The sequence below is a fragment of the Cucumis sativus genome, chromosome 2, assembly GCF_000004075.3.
Source record: "Cucumis sativus cultivar 9930 chromosome 2, Cucumber_9930_V3, whole genome shotgun sequence".
NCBI lineage: Eukaryota > Viridiplantae > Streptophyta > Magnoliopsida > Cucurbitales > Cucurbitaceae > Cucumis > Cucumis sativus.
The window spans coordinates 14,114,356-14,139,141 of NC_026656.2; the positions used below are offsets into that span (position 1 = coordinate 14,114,356).

Below are 24,786 nucleotides of genomic sequence, written 5' to 3' on the forward strand. Positions count from 1 at the left end.
TAATTCAATTTTTTTAAAACGGTTATAACTCAACTCATATTAGGTTTGTATTATCAATATCAAGAGAAAAAAACGTCTCTAATTTTTCTTAGCCAAACATAAAGTAGAGGTATTCTCTTTCCTTACAAGTATTAGGATCCAATTTAGCACACGAAACTGTACTCGAGAAAAAGCATTCTCCAATATCTCTCTTCGTTCTAAATTTCTCGACTCCCTCCCTTTTATGGGCAGAACCATCATCAGGACAAATATCAGGTCAAGGCAATCCTTGTCCAATGAGAAAATACCAAGTTGAAGCAAACAAACTTTGATACTCAATACATTGTACAACTATTTGTCCCATGAAAAAACTTTAAAAAATTTCTTAATGCGGGAGGGACACTGAGAATCGCTGGCCTACAATGAATAACGTATCTAACGATAACAATGGCAAAATTAATGGTGCCTCCAAGGCTTTTGATACGTACATTTGGAAGTGATAAATCTAAGGCTTGGGGGAATATTTTTTTACCCCTCATTGAAATATCAAAGTATTACCATGAGATTCACTGTTGTTTAACACCGTGTTAATATCTCAGCTCCATCATTGGTTATTAAGATGGTGTGTTCAAACTGTGCTGACAGGCTCCCATCTTCTGTTACCACGGTCCAGTTATCATTCCACATGACAGGATTTATGCTACCAATGGTTAGCATTGGCTCTGCACAATAATTCAAAAATGTGTACAAAAGAAATCAGCAATGGCGCAAGATGATGAAGGTAAGAATTTTAATATGACCCTACAATGTACATGCCAAAAGAATATTTTCCAACTTCAATTAATTTTCTAAGAGTTTTCTTGACATCCAAATGTTGTACGATCAGACGGGTTGCCCCATGAGATTAGTCGAGATGCACATAAATTGGTATACTCAAGAATATTAAAAAAAAGACGTGCATGCCAAAAGAAGTTTGAACTGTATTAAACAAAAAGAGGTTTAATTTTGTAGTTGAAGAATATGCTAGGACCTTGCAAGTTTGAGTCTTGGAAATGAAAAATATTACACAGGCCCTAGATCAGTCAAGAAACATCTTTTGCATGCTTAATCCAAATTAAACCTTTGACGATTGGTTTTCTAGAGCAAGGAGAGGATTGATGTGGTGAATCTAAAAGTCGTAGAATAAGAAAAGTAGAAGAGTTGAATTTGTAGAATTAAGGGCTCAAATCGATCATACAATTGAAGCTACCAGTGATTCACTCAACAAAAGTTGGTGTTTGCATCATTAAAAGTTCAGTGTTGAAAAGTTCATGGTGATTAGTTTTTCTCGCCTACATCCATAAGTTTTGAATGCCTAAAAACTAGACTTTATACCACAATAAATGTAGATCATCATAATGCTATCAATTTGGTGCTGTGAGTTGATAAACCTAACCCCACATTCCAACCTACCAAATTTCAGTGAAGTTTGACCTAGGCGTTCTCTATTTCATATAAAGAGCTCTCTTTTATCTAAAATCTTGACCACTGAGAGTTCTGACAGGTGATGATCATCAATGAGATGACTGCTGCCATATATAAATTAGCATTAGTTCCCCCCCCCCTCAATAAAGCTTCTGAAGTTGCCAAAAAGTGACCCAAGTGGTAAGCCCATGATCCGCAGGGACACGACCTCTTATACAAGATTGTTCAAAGGTTGAGTTTCAAGCTGGAAGAATAAAAGATGAAGTGACTTGCTTTTGCTAGGATGAAAAATATTTACGAAGTGCCAAGGAGCTCAAGGTGATGATAGCATGGCGAGGTACAGGTTGGTAGTTCCAAATTCAGAAATATTATCCAGCAGCATTCACTTCTTACTGGTCACGAGAACATGGTTGGCTTGAAGATTCCTGATTAGCGCCTCTTTTCATAGCGTGACAGCATCTTTAGCTTAAAGATGACGGAGAAATGCATTATGTTTTGTGTATTAAAAAGCCAGCCAATGGAATTTAAGATTAGGATTCAGCTGAATCTTTAATGATTTGCTGAACCTAGACGGAGTAGACAAAGTAGGGCTACCAGAGAGCTTATTGCTTCTCATTAAAGTCCTTACTATAAGATTATGATGGGTAGATGTAGCCTTAAATACCCCTTTTTGTAAGGTCCTTTAAAATGGTCATGATCCTAAAAGGGCAATTTTTTCAATGGTAGCGGCTCGCCGGGATATAAACACTAGGTAAGGTCTTCCAGTTTTGAAAAGACAAATAATGTTTTGAGATTGGTAGACTAAGAGCTTCCTCCTAATGCTTCCTTTCCAAGTTATTTTCAAAATTACTTAGCTCAAGATATTTGTCTTAATTGGAATGCTTTCATTCAAGCTATGTAATTATGTCATCATGACAATTGACATATAGTGCTCTAATGTTATTGATATATTTTGTTTTGGGATGTCATGAAGGTGCTATGGGTGTGCCTAGTTCAGACAGTCAGGTGTGCATGTTGATCTCTAGTAGTAGTACTTGTATCCACTTTATCTCTTTGTAATTCAAAGAATAGTCTCTTTTCATTTCATTAATGAAAAGTGTTGTTTCCGTTTTAAAAAAAAAGGAATAGCCTGCCTGATGTAGACTAAGGTTGTTTATGATGCATATGGTAACAAGAAGAGGGAGAAAAATATTATGATTGTTTAGGCTCTAGTAAATTGGTAGAGGATAGAGACAAAGAGGAAGGGTATAAGATTTTGTAAGGTACTAAGTTGGGAGTAAGGGGCATAAAGGTAATTAGATAGAGAATAAGTTAGTATATCTTGATATAAATAAGAGGTAGTTGTTGAATTATCTGGGGCTTAGGTAGACATAATTTCAAGAGGGGTTTGAAGAGAGAAGGTTCAAGTGCCTTAGAACTCGATTATCTTGTAGTTCATCTTCTATATTTCAATATATTCCAATCTTATTCTAGTTAGGAGGTATACCAACAGCTTTTTTTGGTTGAACTAAAATATGGATGGAAATAAAATTTATCATAATGCTATCACTATGATTCAAATTATACTAGAAAAATAATTGCAAATGCAATTTCATCCAACCACTTTATATATGAAGTTTCCATCAATAACTTAATTTACTTATAGCGGACTTCATCTGCATGTTTCAAGTACCATCCGAGAAAAAATTATATATAAATACAATATATAGGAAGGTTAAAACCAATAGAAATATAATACCAATTGTAAATGTTTGATTCAACACCATGCGCCCAGCATCATTGTTCCCTGAAAAGAATAAGAAATCTTGCTTGGTTAAAAAATTTCACTTTTTCGTGTGCTTGGTTAAAAAATCCAAGCATCTCACACTTCACAGTACAACAAAAATAGCATATAAACTGAAGCAGGAAATCTTTTCTTGAGCAAATTATAAAGAGAAAAATGCACCAAATAAATTGATGAGGTTCCACCATACCGTCCACACAAGTCATTTCTTCACAATGTAAATAATTTTTCAACTTTTATCATAAGCGATATAAAACATCTCTTTAAAGATTATTCTTCACAGCTAAACAGTTTTCATTATGATCAAAAGAGAGGCTAACCATATGCTTCATATGGATCTTATGACTTCATTACACTTCCATTATTAAATTATTTGTTATTTTATAACCACGAGCATAAGAACTTGTAAAGATCAAAACCATGTTCGATAACCAGCATGACAATAAAAGCACACTGAAAGCAAGCATCTTCAGTAATTGGCAAACACCTTTCACTTATTTTAGTTTATCTTTCTTAGTCAGAAATTGGCGATCCATATTAGTATTTATTTCTTTTGGGGTTTTCCCCTTCATATCAATGGATTGTTTCTTTTACCCAAAAAAAAAAGCAAGCATCTAAAGAAGGGAGTAATTACTGAAGTGAAGAACAACTGGATCAGCATGAAACACACGTCCAACACCGTGGCCAACAAACTGTTGAACTACACCATATCGATGCTTATCTGCATGGTCACTTGATTAAGGAAACAGAGAATTATGAGAAAGGAGATTTTCATAACTCTAATATATGACTAAAGGTTTGAGAGATATATATACAAGTGTGCAAAGATAATCTAAGTAAGGGACGGTAAAAAGACAATAAAGGAAACATTACCAAAATTAACAATAATATAACCGTACTAATATAAGCACTGTGACACTAAGGGCCACTCAGGGCAAACAATCATCTTGGACGCTATAATTAGACAAAGGATTTGAATACAAAAAGAGTCTAAATGAAAAAACTTATCTTGAAAAAAATTTTCATTCCTTTCCAGCCAAATCTGCCACAAAAGAGCTCCCATAGCACAACTACCTAAAATCCTAGTTTTTCCCGATGAATTCTAAGCACGTAGGGCTTCCACAGCCACCTGCCCCTCAAAATTTTCTTCTTACCCGAACAGAAGATAATCATATCATTAACATACTATAGATGCAACACATACACCATAGGTTCCCTTACTTCAAAACCTTTTATGATTCTATTCTCTTGACAATATTATGTTTGGCTGAAAGCATCACTGATAATGAAAAGAGAAGGGGACAACGGATTGCCATGCCTCAAACTTCTTTCAGCTGAAATATTTTTCCTAGGCTTGCTATTAATCAAAACAGAGATTTTCTGTATAAACGCACCCTCTTGTTCATTTTCTCTACAAGCTACCATAGCCTTTTTAACTCCGGAACAAGATCAAGGAAGTGCCAATTCACTTTATACTGAGGCCTTCAACGTCCAACTTCCCCAATTCTTACTTAACTTCCAAAACTTCAACTACTACCAAAGCTACAAAGAATCCTCTTTAAATTAAATCTCAGCTAATTCTTTAACCCTTCTCTTTCCCATTAGTTCGTAAAAAAGAGATTTTACTTCCCTAGCTAACATAACACGTTTCCAAATAAAAGCAGAGACAAAAACTGTCTTTATTAAATTAGAACATGCTCATATTTGTGGTATTTTAACACAATCATGTCACATCTAGGCATTAACCACAAAAGGAATCGGAGTAGAAAATAAATCTAATCCTTTACCTTTCTCTTTTGATAGGTAACAGAAAATATCATTCATACCTAAACCTTGAAACTACAATCATCAATGGTGTCATATGGTTCAGCAGTACAAAGTGGGTTTTCTTACTGAATTATTTTGCCAATTTTCTTGAACTCCACTCCTGGTGCACAGATGGATATTGCTTTATCTAAGCACTCTTTAGTCACCTAAAGCGAATTGAAGAAAAAAGCAACAAAAGAAAGAGATATTAATAAAAATATAGACAAGTAGTTATGTGTTAAAAGACATCGAGAACAACATGGCTATATCTAATTGTATAGCTACTCATTAACAAACGAAGAAAGAAAAAGCTACCTGGACAAGTTTTCTGGCTTCATCATCAACATTTCCACAGAAGAAAGTTGCTGAAGTATCACCATGGTACCCCTACAGATTACAATTTCAAATAGCTTAAATAGTTTTAATAGCCACAAAATTTTATTTTGTTAAAACAACAGAAAAAAGATTGATGTTGCTTTCCTACCTTTCTAGATGAGATTTAAATATCAACGTCCATCTAATGAGTGATAAAAAGTGTATGAATATCAGCTTATGAGACACTTTACAATAGCCACCCATTAAAAAAACAATAATCATCATAAGCTATTGAACATCAAGATTGCTTTGAAATCCCAGCAGTAAGGATACCTATTTAGATGCCCAAGCCCTACGTATGACCTATAATCTTAAAGAATGCAAAAATGATAGACAAGAGACAAGTTCATGGGCATGGATATGTTGAAGTTATTAGCTTAATGCGTTTCTAAACAATGGCCGAAGCCAAAATTCTTAAGACTTTATATTAGAACCCTTTAATTAGGCTCATATGCATAGATAGTTCCTTCTATATCTCTATTCCTTTTAAGACTTCTTTCCTCTTTTTTCTTTCTTTTTTTGCTTTTTTCCCCCTTTTTCTCACCCCAATTATGATTAGTGTCCAAGCTAGCTTACAAATATCTCGGACAATCTCATAAATAAGTGTCTAATCCTACAATTGTCAAACAACTCAGAGTTTTAATGGCCTACATAGATAGTCACCATCGAGTTTGAAATTGCTTTTTTATGGTCACTTTAGAGTGTATAAATTGGGCTGTAGTCCTTTTACTTTGCAAGAAAAAAAATATTCACACCACAGGCACAGACTACATGGTAATGAAATTACAAAGTACCAATGAATTCTCACAAAAATTTCATCATTGGTATGCATGGAAGCTAATGAGTAGCTGCCACCCTCCTTGGCCCATTTAAACTAAGCCTTTTGCTTTCACCTAATAGTCTCACTTTTAATCACCTCTTCAAATTCAAGTTTCAGAGACAACATTTCCTCCCTCAGGGAACCAACCTCTTCCAGTCTATCCAAGCAAAGCATGTTAATGCCAGTTAAAAAACTGATTCTTGCAAAAACTTCACAATTCAAAATTCTAAGTGATTCCTTCAAACAACAAAGTTTGTGCATAAAATGATAACCTTCCAATGTTCCTAGGACCCTGAGACAGGTAAAGAGCTAAAAGACGGATGAGACAGCTACATATTTCCAAATCTAAAGAGGTTGAGCGACTTGTCTTTAAAAATATTACTGTTCTTCAACAATAAATTAATTGCTCAATTTTCTACAATACCATGTTCTAAGAGAAGAGAACCTCAAAATTCACCCCAAGAGACATGCTGGGGTAAAAAAAATAACAACAACAATAATAATAAATCAACACAAAATGTTTAGCAGCATGGACATATCCTATATAAAGTGACCATAGACTTTGGGAGGTAAGGTTAATCTTAAGACCCATGGACATAAGCATATGCATGTATGCAGCGTTCCCCAATAGATTTTGAAAGGTTAATTTTGAGATCCAAAGTAGCTTTTAAGGTTTCAGTGAGAAATATTAGAATGGGGTTTCAATGAGAAAGATTAGGTTTCTGATCTTCAAGCCATCAAAAGAGGAAAAGAAAAGGCTGTCATATCTACTAATTGAAGATGAGTTATGTGAATATTGTTGCTTCCACCGATAACGTTTCAATAGTTGAAAGAAGTTGTGGAAAAAAACAGAAAGATAAACTTATATAACTTTAGATTCTCATGCACAGTGTATAAAATGAAAGAAATAGGCACACAAGGTCAAATAAAGGCCAGTATGAAATATTTAAATATTTAAATATGCATCTGTTGAAACAAGTTAGGCTCAGAGTTGCAAATCTTACATTTAGATAGACGGTAACATCTATATTGATAATATCACCATCCTGGAGAAAAAAAAGATCTAAACGTCTCAATTCATTATCATAAAAACAAGCAATTGACTTATAAATAAAATTTGTAGATGTTACTAAGAATCATAGAGAAGACCTCAAGAGCTCGGGAATCTGGTATTCCATGGCAAATGCATTCATTCACTGAAGTGCATACACTCTTTGGAAAGCCGCCATAGCCCAGAGGTGAGGGATAGGCTCCATTATCAATTATCATTTGATGAACAGCCTTGTCAATATCATCAGTCATAATACCTGGCTGCCGATAGATGCAAGAATCAAAATTTTGCAAAAAAATATAATGGTGATTCATAGATGGGTGCAGCATGAACTAATAAACTATAAGTAGTTTAAACAATATAACAAAAAGAACTGTTACATCTAAATTGTTTTTCCTTGGATAAGAAAATGAAAAAAAAAAAAAAAGGAATTGAAAAAGGTAGTACAGATAAATAGTCAAACTTGATCAAAAGTTGAGAGATCATAAAAATAATCTTCAACCCAATTTAAACAAAAACGTGAGTAAACGACAAGATTTCTTCATGGTTAGAAGCCCAATAAGAAGAATTAAGACATCTCACTTTTGAAGCTCATCATTTCACCCATGGCATGTTCACAAACAATTCTATTTCCCGTTCTCAAAAGATCCCAGCAAAATAGCTTGTGTAGCATTCAACCTTATGTTCTTAGCCTCACTAACTGAAGGAATCAAAGATATTTAAGCAAGGAGCTCCACCACAGAGAATGCAGGATGGAACTGGCACCACATGCACATTCAGTGTATTATCAAGTGTCAATGAACAAACAGATGATCTAAGTGCTCTCCTCCTTTTTGAGAAAAGGCACACCTAAAATGATTGACATACATGGTGCATGGAGGATACCTCTTTTGAAATTTTTCATCAGTATTGCCTTCAAATATCCAATTAATAACACTAGAAGTAAGCACGTAGCTTCACTCCACTGTTCTATAGAGGCATTTTTTGGCAGAAAAGTAGAAGATTGAGGATTTTTTGGGAATGATGTAATGTCAACTCTTTGTTAGGCCACTTGGCTGGAGCAAGTATATTTCAAAATAATAAGTACAAAAACCAGAGGTTGGAATCTATTTGGGACAGATTTCACTATTTTACTTTGCCAAAATATGTTCATTTGTTAGATTTCAACCCCCAATGTCAATGAGTCTTAGAGAGTCAAAGTATCACTTGAAAGTAGAATTGTAGATGAAAGTAGAGCATATAGTTACATGTAATTTACTCAGCGACCAGCCATAATAGGCAGAAAAATACCTTGACTAATGTCCCTGCATATTCTAGAACTTGGGCTGCAAGCCTCCCAGAAGCTCTCATACACTCTATACCCTTCTCATCGTGCACCTCAGGTCCACTTGCAATTCCAGGTGGTCGTTTAGATTTGACATAAGGAGGCCTTGTTATATTGTCTGGAACAGGTAGACGAGGAGAAATTTTTCCAGGTCTTAGGCGTTTACGTTTCGTATTTTGCATCTCATCCAAATTTCTATCAATTTCAACGAGAATAGTTAACTTGACACCTTCTGAAAATCAACATATCCCAGTGTTTAAAATATACTAAATAAAAGAAACAATAATGAATACAATTCTTAAGCATGCTCATTAAAAGTTCCAACTCCATGTCAAATATCTAAACGTATCATGACCCCTTCCGAAACTGTATCACAAAGGAAAAATCTAAATAGGATGCCTAACGAAACAGCTATGTAGTTCATAAAAGATATCGTATGTAACTGTGTGAGTGTAGATCTTCAAGATTCACATTGTGTAGTGTACATGTGCAAAAGCACATAAAAGGACATCTAAGATGTTAATGAGAATCTTCCTACTACCCTGTTAACTATATGACCGTCAACTGTGTTGGGGAACATAACTTATATAACTATCAATTATAAACTACCATGTGCACCGCACATTGTGAAATGTAACTTGAAATTGTCATTACAGTATTCATTTGAAGTCCACAAATCAGGAATGAATACAATTTAATGTCATGTGAGTATCCATAAGAATTAAGGAACAATTCACATCCTGGGCAGTCTAAGTGAAAATTACCGATTCAAATAACCGTAAATTTCAAAAGGCGAGAGCAAAAAACTATTGAGCTCCAAACCTTCTACTGAAGAAGAGGTTGGTCAAACCAGAAAGCGCCCTGGATAATTGCATGGAGACATGTTTGCTTCCTACAAAAGAATATAAGAAATACCTTGATGTTACCCAGATTTTGCATTTAAGAGAAAAACAGAAGCAGCCAAAAAAATAAAAAGCAAGTGATTGGATGTTGCTAACTAATTAAGTGAGAAGACAAGTAGAACGAATTAACACAAGAAACCACTGTAATTAATAAGTGATTGGATGTTGAATTCGGATTGGAATGGCATAACAACAAATCATCACTAGAGAAGATCAGGAAACAGGGGATTTTAAAGAGTTGCTAACTAATTAAGCGAGAAGACAAGTATTCAGAAAGAACAAAAGGAGCAATATATAACGGAAATGGAGGAGGAAGGTTAAAAGAATACCTGGATTAAAGAGTTGATGAACAGGCAGCCGAGAGCGAAGGAAATGGTTAGCACCAACTCCTAGAAAGGATGAGAAGAGTTTTGCTTCTCCGTACACCAAAGCTCCGACCATTTTCGCTTTCTTTCACAATCCAAGCTCAGCCTGAAACACTACAACATTATTTATCTTTTTGAAAAATATATGTTAGGTGAGGAATTTGGGGAAATTTGTACGGATGCCTCCAAATGGAGGCCATGTGTTTCACAATTCAACTTCAAACTTCTGATGAGTAATGGTCTTATAATATCAAGATAATTCCATCTGCTTGCAAGGTCAGTCCGCTACAAACTTCTTCTCGTTCCTATTTCTCCCTTCTAATTTCTGTGCCTGAATACTATTTTTTTAATAACTTCTAGTTCTAGCTTCTCGTTCTTTTTCCTAGTTCCTAATCGGCATGACTTCAATTTTTTCTTTTCCTAGTTCCTCTTTCTAGCATTTGCAAATTGAAGAAAAATTTGGAGAACGGAGAATAAAAAAACACATGAGAGAAGAAGAAACAAAGCATAAAAATGGAAGAACATGAAGATGGCAAAGGAAAAAATGAAAAACGAAATGAAAAAAAAAAAAAAAAGAAGAAGTAAGAAGAAAAGAAACAAAAAAAAGGAAGGGTTGCAAAATGAGAAAGGAAGCAGGAATAAGTGTAATTTGTGACATCAACGGAAGGCCAAACCTCAATTGTTTTTAACTCAGGGCTATTTTTCATTTTGGCCCTTTAAAAAAAAACCTCTATACAATTATTCTAGGAATTTAACCTTCACTTCGAAATTCACAAAGTTATCTTTTATCATTCATGTGTCTAAAAGAACAATTTTTTTTTAGTTTAACCAGGGGGATTGGGTAGTTTAGACGCGATAGTCAATTCAATTTTAGAGCCAACCAAATGTAACCAGACTATTTTTGTAAAGAATGGATTAGAACCGATGTTCATTGAAGAATAAAACTGAAGGATTGCTTTTATTTAGTTCTCAGTTTTCTACCTTCTTTTCCTTCTAAATTTTTATTTGGGAAAATTGCACAAACCACCCTTAAATTAGATCATGGGGTCGATTACAATCATTACTTTCAACTTGATCGATTATCCCAAAAACTTTTGTAATTGTTGCAATTAACCCCTTTGCTTAAATTAGGGTTTTATCTGGACATCAAATGTGAAAAAGGGAGGGGGCAAACTTGTCATATATGTAAAACAAAAAATGCCTCTTCCTTTGTTCAACAATAGAGATGAAGGGCCAAAATCATGGAAGACGATGTAGAAAGGGGCTTTAACAAATTGATGGAAAGCTTCATGTGAAGCCACCATAGAAGTAAGCATGGGAAAATTAAAAATAAAAATAAAAATAAAAAACTTATCTATGTAAAAGCAAACCGATTGAAACCAAAACTGAACCAGCGAAAATGAAATCCCAAAGCAAACAAGTACATGAGACGGATTTAGATGGTACCTGGAGCTGGTATTGTCGTGCACGAACGGAGCAGTGCGGCGGTGCAAACAGAGGAGGAGTGTGTTGATACAGACTGAGACGAGCGACCCGAGGAGTTCTGCAGCAATCAAAGATGAACTGATGTGTATTTATGTAGTGGAGGACAAGAATTCTAATTGTTTTTCATAGGATTTTGGCAGCAAAGAAGAGAAGAAATCTGATTTGAGAGGTGCAAAACAATGAAGGTGCTTCTCTTAATTCTTACCGAGAAATTCAAAATGAAGTGTTATATGTTTGTAGTTAAGTCTCTTTTCAAGAAGTTAACAGCAGCTGAATGTATGGATAAGGAGTTTTCTAATGGCTTATGGAAGTCGGATGGTAAGAAAGAAACTAACACTCTTCTTAGTTGGTTAATGGTTTTTGGATACTTAAATTGAGCTTCACTTCTTTGAAGATAACTGGTATCTCATTGTGTTTGTATTAGTCTTCTCTTAGTAATCCTAAATCCAATTAACCGTCGTCTTATAATGACTTGCGTGAGTAATATGAAGAGAGATACAAAAATCAATATTTAAGATACAACTTAAAGGATCTATGTATATGAATGAGATTGGTTACTTTGTGATATTATGGAGTTGTACTTGATACGCGCGCTTTGTGTAGATGACATGTACGTGTGGTATTCTATGTAATGAGTTTGCATATATAAGACGGACTACGAAATAGTAACTATTAAATGTAATTTCGTTGACTAGTTAAGTTTCTATTTCAATAAGATGACCTATGCAACTAATTAGTTTTTATTACGTTTATATTATGAATTTATGCTCATGAGGAACTGTCTTTTGATTTGTATGGATGATAGTGGTTAATACTTCAATTCAATATGCCTACAATTTTGGAGACAAGATCGAGTGGGGAGCTAAGAACATAATAATACAAGATGGATTTTCACTCATTTTCGACATTAGGGTAAGTATCGAGTGTTTCCTTAAGTGGTATTTCTAGGACTTGAACAAAGGGTTCTACCTTCTCACTAGTCTGCTATTTAATGGTTGAATCATAAGCAGGTTGTTCATTGGAAGGATCATCGATGCTTATCATAATACTACCATTCATATTCTTTCTCCAAACACATATTACCAAAACACTACCAATAATAGCCATTTTCTCAAACACATATTATCATAACACCAAGATTATCATAATCCTTTTCCCCATAACTCTTTCCCTCCCCCCAAACGCACCCTTAAGGATTTAAAAGTAACTCGAGGGTAAAATGGTAATTTGACCAACTTGTGTTAAGAACACTTGTGAAGAACTAACATATTGTTATTGGTCTATATCTATAGACACATAAATATATCTACAGAGAAGAGTACAATTGTGATGAGTTTTAATAGAGTGTACACATCGTTAACGAACATTAATTAATATGTGGTTAATGAGTTTAACAAATAACTTCTGACGTAGGTCCATCAGGTTTCCTTCCCAACTCATTATGCTATAGCTAAATATAATGTCTCTTATTTCTAAGGCGAATGACCCTCCTATTTTTCTCGACTCATATATAGTCCCACATTTGTTTGTGACATTAGTTTATATCCTAATTACTTTTCTCAACATTAAGACTTCATAAGATTGATAGACTAAGTGATGAGTTAACTTATCAATAGTTATCAATAAACTCAATAAAGGAAATGCAAAAGTGAAGGAGGTATAAAACACAAACATTGTTAAAACCCTAGGGTATTCATCAGCTGAGCTCTTTAGAGGATTTAGCTCATGATTAATAATAATAACTAGATTTCATTAAATAGAAAACCATGACTACAAGGTAAATGTTCAATAGATGAAAAGAAATTGAGATAGACAATTGCAAAGATAAACTAAAAGAAATGTATAGATTTCATGCTCGACCAATTTTTTCCTAGGGTGATTCATCTCTCTTTCAAGGTCGAACATCACTTCTCCACAGGTTTTCATAGGGTTGAGGTAACCTAGAACGTTCAAGCCTCAAAGAGACTTTCGTTCTTGAAGCTTATTGTTGGGAAAGAATGAGATTTAACGACTGAGATGGTTCAATGATTCTTGAAACGTGAGACTTCTCCTCCATTTATAGATCAAAAGTGTTTGAATAATGACCCAAAATCATGCTCTGAACATTTACCCATCATTTCAAGTGTTGAGTACAACAGCTCTGTCATTAAAGTGTCAAACCCATTGGTCAGCTCTACTCGTCTTACAAATAGGAATAGAGCATATAACCCTTTACATCTTCAAATTTGTAGAGATCGAACTATGAGTCCCTAGCTGTGTGCAATCAGCAAAAGGAATATAATTTGCCAAATCAATTCGAAGACTGCTGCAAGCAATAATAATATTATTGAGACCAAGATCCAATATGTTGTGGTAAATTACTTCTATCTCTTCCATTTATCAAATTCTTACATCAATATAATTTGCTAAAAAATATCATCTAAAGCTCACAACTTTATAAAATTCACCAGAAAACTCCAAAATCAAAACTTCACCTTCAAACTCAACAAAATGATGTTACATCAGATTCATTAGTGGTTCTATCATTACCTCTAGTGTAATTTTTTGTGCTCTTGAATTTTTCTATGATATGACAAAGTATCGATTCACCTCTCACCTTGATATCAACTAAGGATGAGAATAGGATGATCGAAATTGAAAAGAACATACTTGTAATTAACTAAAAATTTAAGGATTAGATAGTGAAGAAAAGAAACTTGAAAGATGAATGCAAGGCCAATAACTTACAACGACTCCTCATCAATAACGAACTAACAAACAAGCTCCGTCAATCCAGCTCTTCCAACATGAGAGATAAACACATAGATGAAAAAAAGATTCATTTACTATTTTAGCGGTGGTGCGAGTTGATTTTCGTTGCTTGTTGTTCGATCCCAATGCTTAATGGGGATGGATTGTTGATTTCCGTTAACCCAAATGGAGCATCAAGCCAGGGTCGAAATGTCATTGTTTTGAAATCTTCAGCGGCGGCGACGGTGGCCGACGACGACGGAGACATGACGGTTTCCCAGTTGGCCAGAAGTCCGAGGCATAGGCTTGCTTCTTCCTCGGTCTGTATCTCTCTCTGTCTCTCTCTCGGAATGGATTGTAAGCGCTGTTCTGAGATTTGTATTTTTGGTTATGATTCTTCTTTGGGTTCGCGATTAACAATAGGTCATGATCCGTATTGGTACTAGGGTAAAGCGCGGAAGCAAATGGACGACAATCCGATGGTTCAGAAGGTTAAGAAGAGACTTGCGGATTGGAAAACTAGCCATGTGAGACTCGTCCTTTTTTTTTTTTCCTTCGTCTTTCATTTTTCTTCTTTATATGTATTAGGAGAGATAAATTCCCTGAAAGATTCTTGTATGTATTAGTCGGCTGACTGTCTTTTATTTGAAGAAACAGATTCCATATGCACTTTCTATGGATATGTTTGTCGTTATTTTCGAAGAAAAATGCTTTTAATAATTCAAAGTCAATTGTAATAGTATGATAATCACCTTAAGAAATATAAATTTTCGAATTGATTTGGAGTGATTTTAAGCATTACAAAAGTGGTTTAACCATTTCAAAGTCACTTCATAACATGCATTAAATAGACAAGTTGGAATTGATGTTCCAAGACATGAATAGAGTTCTTAAGTAAAATATAATGATGATGATTACCATTTCATCTTCATATTTGAGAGTTGGGATTTGGTTTATTTCCAATGGCAGGGTATTCTTGTAAAGAACTTTTAACATCTAATGGAGCTACATTTTCTTTTTCACCAATTGTTAATCATGATTATTGCTGGTTTGTAAAATGGAATATCCCATATCATATCATTCACTTGCATTTTTTACCATTTTCATTTGAACCTGTTTTCAAACCATTTTAACATCTTGGTTTTATTTCTTGCGTTAGTGGATGAAATCCGGACTCCATTCATGTTCTTTCCCCTTTACAGTGCCAATTTAGATTTATTATAGTTAGTGTTGGACTTTTGGGAATCCACTGATCCAAATTCTTGTTGATTCTTGAGCAGGCTGTAACGGGTCCTGGAGGGAAGTTTATGAGGTAGGTGCATTATGGCCTCTGGTTTGTGTCAATTGATGTGCAAAATTGTGCAGACGTATAGCACAACTATTGTTTAACTATAAGCTAATCACAAAAATGTTTTTGCTTTTAAAGCTTTGAGCAAAATAAGGCAGCATTTGATGAGCAATGCTCTCCTGGGGAATTTAAATCGTCTGCTGTGATGCGGGCACTTGAGGTTCGATCAAATTTGGAACAAGAATTTCCTAGCTTCGTGCAATCATTGGTCAGATCACATGTTGCAAGCTTATTTTTGATGGTAGGCCTTGCAAGAATACGTGATTTAAAGTTGAATTGTATAATTGATTAACGGGTAGTATTTCCTATATGTATATTTATCTTTATAAAATAACAGGGGCTTCCTGGGGCATTCTGTAAGTCATACTTGCCAGCAAGAGATAGTACAATGACTTTAGAAGATGAAGCTGGGAGACATTTTCAAGTAAAATATATTGCACATAAGACAGGGTTGAGTGCTGGATGGAGACAGTTTTCTGCTGCACACAAGTTACTTGAGGGTGATGTTTTGGTCTTTCAACTAGTAGGGCCTACAAAATTTAAGGTAATATATTGAATTGTTACAATTTATGTGTGTTTGATGATGTACATCTACTTTTTGAACTCTGAATATGATCATGACTGAGATGATATAACTGTAGTCCACATATCATCCATTTTAATGCAAGATTTTTAGATCAGAGAGACAATATGACAAGTTGGACTACAAAGTGGAGTCCATAATATAGAAGATTTTTAGGAACATATGAGATGGAGTGAACTGATGGTAGTTCCTTCGAGAATTTAGTTTAATCATTTTAATATGTCAGTTCACGTATGTACTACTTCATTTTGTTGGACAGTGAGTTATGTCAACGTTTTGAGTCTTTAGTATAAAAATTGAGATGATTAAACTAACAGTACAATATTTGATTTTAAAATCAATCATCTTCACCATACCCTGGAAAAAACTTTTGGATGAAGTTTTTAGCATTTCTTTTATTTACTTTTATTGAAAGAAATGCTAAACATTCAATATTGTTTATGTGTACGAGGAAAAAAGTGGGTAAGGGCAGTGGGGAAACTAAGGGGATAAATCCTATTATGAAGAAATGAGTGGCGGATGTGCAAGTTACAGGAGGCTAGGGAGGTTGTTCTTTAATGCAGACAAAAATGAAGTTCGTTAGAGTTGAAGCAGTTCATGGAGGTGTGAAGAATTCAGTTTATTTTCATTTGTATTGAAAGAGGGCAAAGAGCCAATATATATAAGTGAGTACAAGAACAATTGACTAAAAAGTAGGGAAAGTAAATAGAAATAGGTTACAACAGTAAAGAAAAATCCAATGTGTTAGTGATATATAATTAAATTTGTCTTCAATCACTAGTTTAAGATGGTCCTAGCTGTGTTCAAGCCCCTGCATTGTTGTTTGCTCCCCAATTAAAATCAATTTCCACTTGTTGGGCTTTTCAAATATTTCAAACTCACAAGTAAGGGGGAGTGTTAACGATATATAATTAAATTGCCTTCAACCACTAGCTTAAACTTTTGGATGAATTGGTGATTTAAGATAATGTTCTCCCAAAAACACATGAGAGTGGAGAAGTGATGAGTTTTCCACAATGAAGTAAGGTCTTGGAAGAGAAGCTTTAGTGAACAATAAATCAACCACTTGATCTTTGAAGGAGACAATATTTGTGAACAACCTTCTTGAACAAAGTGAGTCATTTTCAATGTGCTTTGTTCAAGCATGGAAACTGGGATTGCTTGCCGAAGATATAGCATATACATTGCCACATCACAAAATAAAGGTGCCTTTTAGGTAAACATTTTTATCATAGATCAATTGGCAAAGGCAGTGGAAATTGATTGTAGTGATAGCAAATGACTGATTCGACTCTGGTAGAACAAGAGGCGATTTGCTACTTCTTGGCAGACTGAAATAAGAGTGGCCCCAAAGAAGGTGGCAAGTCAGATGTGAATCAACAATCAAAGGAATCACCATCCAATTAGCACCATAAAAATCAGTTAGAGATAAATCACTAGGTCAAAGGAGAATTCCAAAATCTTTTGTACCGCACTAATAGCAAATAATATGTTTGACTATCGTGAAGTGAACAACAATGGGAGGTTGCATGAGCTTACTCACATGATTCACGAAAAAATTAATATCAGATCAGGGTGGATATGAAATATTGAAGAGAGCTGACAAGCTACAAGTTAACAATGAAGGTTGCATCATGGTAGGCAGGAGCAGTAATATGAAGATCAGTGGTAGTAGACATGGGAGTGAGGCACAATTTGGCTGAACCCACTACGGAAGGAGACTAGAAATGTATTTTGATTGATTGATTCAAAGACCATTGGTCAAAGGGTGAATCTCCAAATGTAAAAATATTGTAGTGGCCAAGATCAGAAATTTGAAACTCACATGCTAGTAGCTGTCTTAATGTGGAGATACATGTAGAAGATAATTTAAGGAAGAACCAATATAGTGTACAAAACAAAAAAGAGGAATTAGCATTGGAGGCAGCAAAACCAATCGTCAATATGTAGAAGGTAAAATGCTCCATTCAGGCATGTGGGTCTGCTTGAGGCCATAGAGACTTTTGTGCAAGAAGCACGCATGAACTGGACATGATGTATCAATTAAACCATCCGGCTGAGTCATGAGCCATAAATACCATTTCTTTTAATGTGTCATGTCATGGAGAAAGGCATTTTTGACACCCCACTAATGTAGAGTTCACCGGATGACCAAGTAGAGCCAAAATAACATGAATAGTAGCCTTCTTGATGATGGTGCTAAGGGTTTTATTGAAATCAATACCTTCAGTTTGATGGTAACATTTTGCAACAAGATGAGCCTTAATTATACATGGTTTGAAATACCCATCAACAGCCAACCAAATTCGTGGCAAAATCACAAGGAACCAATAACCATGTGTCTTATTCTTGGAGGGGAATGGACTCTTCAGCCATGGCTTATCACCATGCTGGATGATCAGTATAAGAGCAGAGGATATAGCAAGATGTAGAACATACACAATCCCAGATTTGGCTCGTGTTTAAATAGGATGGACATTATGTGGGATGTCCAGTGAAGTGGAGCTTGCACAAGGTATAACCGCTGAAGATAAATCAGCAGGCAAATTTATTAAGACAGACGTAGAAGAAAAAAGTAATAGAGTTTGGATATTTTCTTAGTACCTATAATGGTTATGATACAACCCATTCCTTGAGGACAAGGTTTGTTTTGAATGGCCATGTAATGTGAGAGTACTATTTGGGGGATACATGGTAGGAATTAAAATTACTATAATATTAGTAAAGGAATTGTGGTAATTAGCTAGAGGTGTCTTGGTTACAAATAGAGGATGTTGGAATCTTAGAGGGAGTGGATCTTTTTGGTGAGAGTTTCCATTGTGGGACTTTATATTACTATCTATGTATTTCTATTATAAAGGTAGGGAGAATATTTTATAATGGAGTCTGCTAGAGTGGAAAGTAGAAAGGAGAAGGTATTCAGTTACTTAGCAGTAAAGACCAAAGAGTGATCGTATGAGTAAAGGAAGAATCGTCGATTCTACACTCAAAGTAAACTCTTAGATGGCAGAAAGATAACACCACATTTCTAAATTGCTTTACATGGCAATTGATTGTATAGATTGAAGCTGGTTAAATACTATAATAATACGAATAGTGTGTTTGAAAGTTCCTTTTCCAATGAATTACAAAATACTTTTATAAAATTTATTTATAGTTGTAACAATTCAAGAAGAGAGTTGAAAATAACTCTGAAGTACTTGATCATTATTAAACTTATCACTGTTTTAAAGGAAGTTTTGAGAAGATAGTCATTCTGAGACCTCCTTTTTCATTTTTAATCAATGAGCCGTAACTTATTTGGTTCTTCCTCTACTGTAGGTTTATGTCACAAGGGCAAGCGATCTGACCGAAGTGGATGGTGCCCTTGGCCTTCTCAATTTGGAGTCTCGTACAAGGCATAGCGATGCAGGCAATTCTATCCACTGATACTCTGTTAATAATATCTGTCTATTTGCAAACTTTTGTGTGTTAATGAATCCAAGTCCTCTGGAATGTTGACTACAGGAAAAGATACAGATTACAAGGGTGACATGGCTAGCGACATTTTAAACAAGAGACGTGTAAAGTCTGCTCTGCTCGATACGGCTGAAAAACAGAAAAAGCGGAGCCCGATGATGTCCATTTCAAGGAACCAGGTAGCAGAACAATATGTAAATACTAGTGAAGAGGTTGTTTCAGCAATAGTTGAGGCTTACGACGTCTATCCAGCAGTTCCATTTAAGCACATCAAGAGCTTTGACGACTTCAACATTGTAATAGATGGACTATCAATAAATTCTGAACTGCCAAGAGACCTAAGGAAAAGATATTATAAACTTTGCTGTAGTCAGAATATGTTTCTCCATGAAAATCTCATCCAAGGCATGAATCGCAAGTTAGTTACCGGTGTTATTTCCGAAACAATTACTATAGCCAATGCCATTAAAGCTAGCGATCTATCTACTTCGCGAGATGAGTATTCTGCATGGGACAAAACTCTTCGAGCCTTTCAGCTCTTCGGTATGAATGTTGGATTTTTACGTACACGTCTACATAGGCTGGCAAACCTTGCATATGAATCAGAAAATGCCTTGGATCTCAGAACATTGGTAGATGCCAAAAATGACCAAGTGCATGTGCATGATGAAATCAGAAATATTGAGACAAAGCTTGTTGAATTGAAGGAAGCTTGTGATAGATTTGGAGCTGCCATTGATGGCTTAGATTCTAAAGCTGAAATTTATAAATCCAAGTTCCAGGAAGAAGTTTCTGCTCCATGGTAATCATATGTACTCTATTGTTTTTGTATATTCATTTTTTTAGTACAATTCTTTGTGCTCCTTTTTAACTAATCTTGCAAATTGAATATTTACAAATAAAAGAATATGTAACTAAACAAAGCACTTTTAAGATGAGGATTGGATCGGTGGAAATGACTTGCTCAACTATGTGAAGTAGGTCAAATTTATTCATTGGTGAACTTTTGATTGAAAATTCACTTTTTCCCCTAGTGCAAAGTTGTTCAACATTGTGAAAATGATAAAAGTTTTATCAGAAATCGAAATGTATGATTGCTCTTGATTAATTCTTTGAGTATGTAAAGTAGTAAATAATCATAATCCAAATGACTCAAAGCTATTTTAATGCTAAAGTGAAGTTGGTTGAATGGTATTAACATGCCCTTCATGCATGGTGTATCTAAAAATCTATCCTTTGTAAATAAGTTTCTTGAAGTTAAAATTATTCTTAGTTAATCACACTTCTCAAATGGTTTTAGGTAGGATTCTCATGCATTGAGCAAAATATGCAAATTTGGTGTTTCGTCTACATTAAATTTGTTTCTTTTTTATGTATTTTATATTATTATGTTTTTTTTTTTTTTTTTGCATTTCTTATATGGTTTGAGCACGAATATATATAATTATACCAAATAATTTATAAAAATAATATGAAGAATTAGAAAGAGCGAGTCTTCCTAAGTCTAGAGGAGACGGAAACACTAATTTACCACTTAACCAAATAATAATATTGATATAATGTTAGTTTTATATATATATATATAATGAGCATAAAGTTGCTACACTAAATCCACCAATGTAAAAAAACAATATGTACGTAAGGTAAGTGGGCAACACCGAAACAAATAAAAATATAGAAACATATAGAGATTATTAGTAACACAATTCAAAAGCTCTACTCTATAAAGAGTTTAGAAATTACAATGAAAAGTAATCATATGGTAATTTAACTCACTTTTTCGGCGATTCACGACACGTATAGCTTCCTTTCTAGTTTCAGTTTAGATTTTTCATAAGTTTAAGCTTCTCTCACTTTCCCAAAAAGTACTTTTCCAAACTTTATATGAAATTCCCTCGATGTAACATACTTAAGCTTCCCTAAGGGTGATATCATGATCTCATCTTCATATATGCAAGCTTTTCTCATGCTTTGACAGCTCTCCTCAATATACATAAAAAGAAAAACTCGAGATCTTGAGTTCTATCTAATATACTGTTATTTCCTTCTCAATTAATATTTATTTTCACTTGTTAGGCCTTTCACATATTTCAAGTTCATAAGTTAGGAAAAGTGTTAGATGATATATAATTAAATATACTTTCACCCACTATTATTTAGGTTTGTGCCAAGTACACTTTTTTTAAAAAAATAAGAAAGCTAACCCTAAAAAAGTACAAAACCACAATAAATACACACACACATGCATTTATATAGTTTTTTGAGAAGATTTTCAAGGAAAGAACGATAGAGAAAAAGCAATAGGCCACGAAAGTTGCAAAATCTCTCACAAACGATAAATAAGAATAAAAAAATATTATGTAGAATCTACTTACTTATCACGTAACGATGTCACACAACATATTGCGAACGTAATCAAGACATGTTGCAAAATATGTTGCTAAAGTTCAACATGTAACAAAAATCAATCAATCAAAATACAATAACAAGTTTGAAATGGTTCGAATGCAATCATCAACTCTCACATTGACTAGAGATACAAAGATAGTCATGAGTTTACAAGAGATCAATACAACTATTTTCCATGACATGTAAAAGACTTAGTCACGAGAATACATACACGTAAGTAGACAATATAATATCATTTAAACTTAGAGGAAGTATACATGTTAAAAAGAGATAGAGAGAGAGAGAGAGAAATAAATGCAAAGATAGTGGAAATGAAGTGGCAATGTCCTTTGTGTTAGATATGTTGGTCTGATCTGAGCCATTTTTCAGAGTTCAGAGACACCCATTGCCATTACACCTTTGTATTTGGAAACTATTGTTAGGTATATGCTTTTAAAGATTTTTACACTTCTTTCCAACTCCCAATTTTCCCATTATTAATTCTCATTTCTTACCTTCAAATTCCATTTTTATTTTAATCATATATTATGAACAATCGTGGCTTAGCTGTCTGCTGCATTAATATTGTGAAATTTTGCATTGAAACTCTCATATTCACTCTCTCATTTTAATCAAATACTTATCTCTCTTTTGACTTCTTTCTCTCTTTGATTAAAAGAAAATTTATGAGAAAATGCTGATTGGTGAAGAACTATGCTTTTTTCTAATCCATTAATTTACAACTATTTTCCAATTATTTTACTTCATTGGTTTTCGTTAATTTTTAGTATTTGTTTCAAAAGAAGTGCTTCTTTTTGGTACTTTTAGAATAAACACTTCTTTAGAGACCCCTTTTCATTATTATTATTATTATTATTATTATCATAATTTGTTATTAATTAGTCTCATTCTATATCAATTTTGTTTTTTTTATTTTTCAAATTTCAACTTGTTTTTATTTTCTACCACTTTTAAGGATATTGATTTGTTTAGTAGAGAACTACTAAAATTAAATAACAAGACAAATAAACAGTGCTTACAAACTTATTTTTGAAAAATGGACTAACATTTTATAATTGTTTGATTTTTGAAAATTGTGTTTCCTTTTAAAACATTTGAAATTTTAGATATTTTTTAAATTACTAAAATAATTTAGAAAATTGTTTTAGTAATCAAATTTTGACATATAGAAACTAAGAGATGAAATGATGTTTATAAAAATTAATAGACAACTATGACTTATCTTTTATTTTGTTTTGGTTTCTATTAAAAATGATTGTAAAAAAGATCTAATATATTTCATTTTGAAGTACCAAAGTACTCCAAAGTCATTTCAAATGGTACTTCTTTTGTAATATTCTCACGTTTAAAAAGAAAAACCAACTAAATAAACAAATAGAAATCAATAGAGAAACTATTATTAAATTTACGATATTCAAGTTAGATAGAGAATGAAATTAATTTTTTGTTAGTCCAACCGAAACCTTTTGAAAAATTCTCATGGATCTCCAATTTTTTTAAAAGCCAAGTGTGAAGAAAAATAGAGAGATTTTAAAAAATACGACAAAAACAACAAATTTTTATCAAACATAGCGCAATGACATTCGATATATCTTACAAACCAAAAAAGAGATAAGTGATTTGAAAAACTAAAATTTTTTAGGGTAAAGAACTTAAGAACTTAAAGATCAGTTAGCTACAAATCTGAAAAAACATTAGCATTGATCATACAACACAAAAATCTAAATGGTTAATTTAACAATTTGAAAAGAAAGAAAAAAAGAAGAAAGAGAAGAAAAACCGAATGAACAAGAAGGCTCTCTACATTCCTTTTTCAACTTTTAACTAAACTTCTCCCACTGATCTCTAGAAATCAATCTCCACATCTTTGCAACTTGTTCCTGATCCTTCATTTTGTACCTGAAAAACAACATCAATCCAAAACTACCCCATTAATCACTTGAGACGAACAAGGTTAAGAAAAATAGTAGGAATCACATTGAATAATTTTTCGTCGTGGGTCGTTTTCTTTTACCTGGTGGGAGGAGTTTGCCCTCGTACTAGACGAAGAGGACGACCAACCGAACGGCCTTTTGCCACTGCTGACATCACGGCTGCTGCTAGAGCCATCGTTTCTGCACCCTTTCTTGGAAGCATTATTGTGAGACTTTTTCAAGCCAAGAAAGCCCTTCCATCGGCCCCTAGACGTAGGGCGTTGTGAAGCGTCATTGTCGTCTTCGTCTTCTCCCTCCTCTTCCTCGACGAGAAGTTCTTCTCTAAGAGTAGTAGCCGTTCTATTGGAGTCCTTATAAGGGAGAAGACGACCCTCGAAGAAAAGCTCATCAGCCGTCATCATATTGTAGTTGGAGACAGAGAATTCAAAATCGGAGGAGGAGGAGACGGGAGGAGCTGCGGAGCGTTGCTCTTGGTATTTGAGGGACTGTTGGATGTCAACGAAGTCGCTCGAGAAGGAGATACGAGGGCTGGTGGCCGGAGCACGGCGGTGGAGGGACTTATGGTCGGAGTTGTACATGTCTAAGCATGCCATTAGAGAGCTCAAATCAACATGAGGGCGAAGGAAAGGAAGAAAACTATATTGTATAATATAGAATATATGAGTATGAACAAACAATAATGTTACTTAACAAACCTACCTATTTATATGTGTTTTCTTTGCTTTTGACGGCTCTATCCTTTCTTTTCTATTTTATTTTAGTTTTTCATTTACCTCTCTGTTACCATAATTATAATCAAACGATTAAATACTCCAATTCTCTTAATATATATATGTATATCATTTACTTATTTATAAAAGTATTTTAATTTATTTTACTATATTTTATAAATATTGTAATTTATTAATAATTTTATTCTCGATGAAAACATAAAAAAAAGAATGAAATTATATATTAAATAGAGAGAGA

General features: G+C 34.1%; 3 protein-coding genes and 1 long non-coding RNA gene across 7 annotated transcripts; 1 reads left to right on the plus strand and 3 right to left on the minus strand.

Annotated features, from left to right (window-relative positions):
• Window positions 1–211: 211 nt before the first annotated feature.
• Window positions 212–11,667, minus strand: LOC101204976 (methionine aminopeptidase 1D, chloroplastic/mitochondrial). Of its 4 annotated transcripts, none has more exons than XM_011651045.2 (11): window positions 11,316–11,667; window positions 9,834–9,983; window positions 9,425–9,494; window positions 8,569–8,797; window positions 7,377–7,538; window positions 7,232–7,273; window positions 5,348–5,419; window positions 5,120–5,199; window positions 3,861–3,958; window positions 3,182–3,229; window positions 212–701 (listed from the first exon to the last, which is right to left on the minus strand). In XM_011651045.2, the coding sequence occupies exons 2-11, from the start codon at window positions 9,943–9,945 to the stop codon at window positions 556–558; spliced, it is 1,059 nt and encodes a 352-aa protein (XP_011649347.1). In that variant the 5' UTR covers window positions 9,946–9,983; window positions 11,316–11,667; the 3' UTR covers window positions 212–555. The 4 variants fall into 4 exon arrangements, with proteins under 4 accessions (XP_011649347.1, XP_031737422.1, XP_004148033.1 ...); XM_031881562.1 differs by having other exon boundaries at window positions 9,834–9,999; XM_004147985.3 differs by having other exon boundaries at window positions 9,834–9,975; window positions 11,316–11,666.
• A 1,413-nt stretch (window positions 11,668–13,080) lies between these two features.
• Window positions 13,081–14,220, minus strand: LOC116401971. Its single transcript, XR_004214299.1, has 2 exons — window positions 14,082–14,220; window positions 13,081–13,659 (listed from the first exon to the last, which is right to left on the minus strand). It is a non-coding gene; the product is annotated as an uncharacterized LOC116401971 (long non-coding RNA).
• On the plus strand, window positions 14,193–20,507 carry LOC101211030 (B3 domain-containing protein Os01g0234100). Its single transcript, XM_004148008.3, has 7 exons — window positions 14,193–14,404; window positions 14,531–14,611; window positions 15,365–15,396; window positions 15,511–15,673; window positions 15,770–15,976; window positions 19,337–19,427; window positions 19,523–20,507. Exons 1-7 carry the CDS (start codon window positions 14,231–14,233, stop codon window positions 20,278–20,280), a joined length of 1,506 nt encoding a protein of 501 aa, XP_004148056.1. The 5' UTR covers window positions 14,193–14,230; the 3' UTR covers window positions 20,281–20,507.
• Window positions 20,508–23,554: 3,047 nt separating this feature from the next.
• LOC101205218 lies at window positions 23,555–24,501 on the minus strand. The gene is made up of 2 exons (XM_004147986.3): window positions 23,898–24,501; window positions 23,555–23,782 (listed from the first exon to the last, which is right to left on the minus strand). Exons 1-2 carry the CDS (start codon window positions 24,408–24,410, stop codon window positions 23,729–23,731), a joined length of 567 nt encoding a protein of 188 aa, XP_004148034.1. The 5' UTR covers window positions 24,411–24,501; the 3' UTR covers window positions 23,555–23,728.
• Between the last annotated feature and the right edge of the window lie 285 nt (window positions 24,502–24,786).

Excerpts from the sequence above, each read along its gene's own strand:
- LOC101204976 (XM_011651045.2), bottom strand. The coding sequence starts at position 9,945 with ATGGTCGGAGCTTTGGTGTACGGAGAAGCAAAACTCTTCTCATCCTTT. Across the intron at positions 7,274-7,376 it reads CAGATTCCCGAGCTCTTGAG|GATGGTGATATTATCAATAT; the intron begins GTCTTCTCTATG and ends TTTTTTCTCCAG. Across the intron at positions 5,420-7,231 it reads ATGTTACCGTCTATCTAAAT|GGGTACCATGGTGATACTTC; the intron begins GTAAGATTTGCA and ends TGTAATCTGTAG.
- LOC101205218 (XM_004147986.3), bottom strand. The coding sequence starts at position 24,410 with ATGGCATGCTTAGACATGTACAACTCCGACCATAAGTCCCTCCACCGC. Across the intron at positions 23,783-23,897 it reads GGGCAAACTCCTCCCACCAG|GTACAAAATGAAGGATCAGG; the intron begins GTAAAAGAAAAC and ends GTTGTTTTTCAG.
- LOC101211030 (XM_004148008.3), top strand. The coding sequence starts at position 14,231 with ATGCTTAATGGGGATGGATTGTTGATTTCCGTTAACCCAAATGGAGCA. Across the intron at positions 14,612-15,364 it reads CGGATTGGAAAACTAGCCAT|GCTGTAACGGGTCCTGGAGG; the intron begins GTGAGACTCGTC and ends ATTCTTGAGCAG. Across the intron at positions 15,674-15,769 it reads TTGCAAGCTTATTTTTGATG|GGGCTTCCTGGGGCATTCTG; the intron begins GTAGGCCTTGCA and ends ATAAAATAACAG.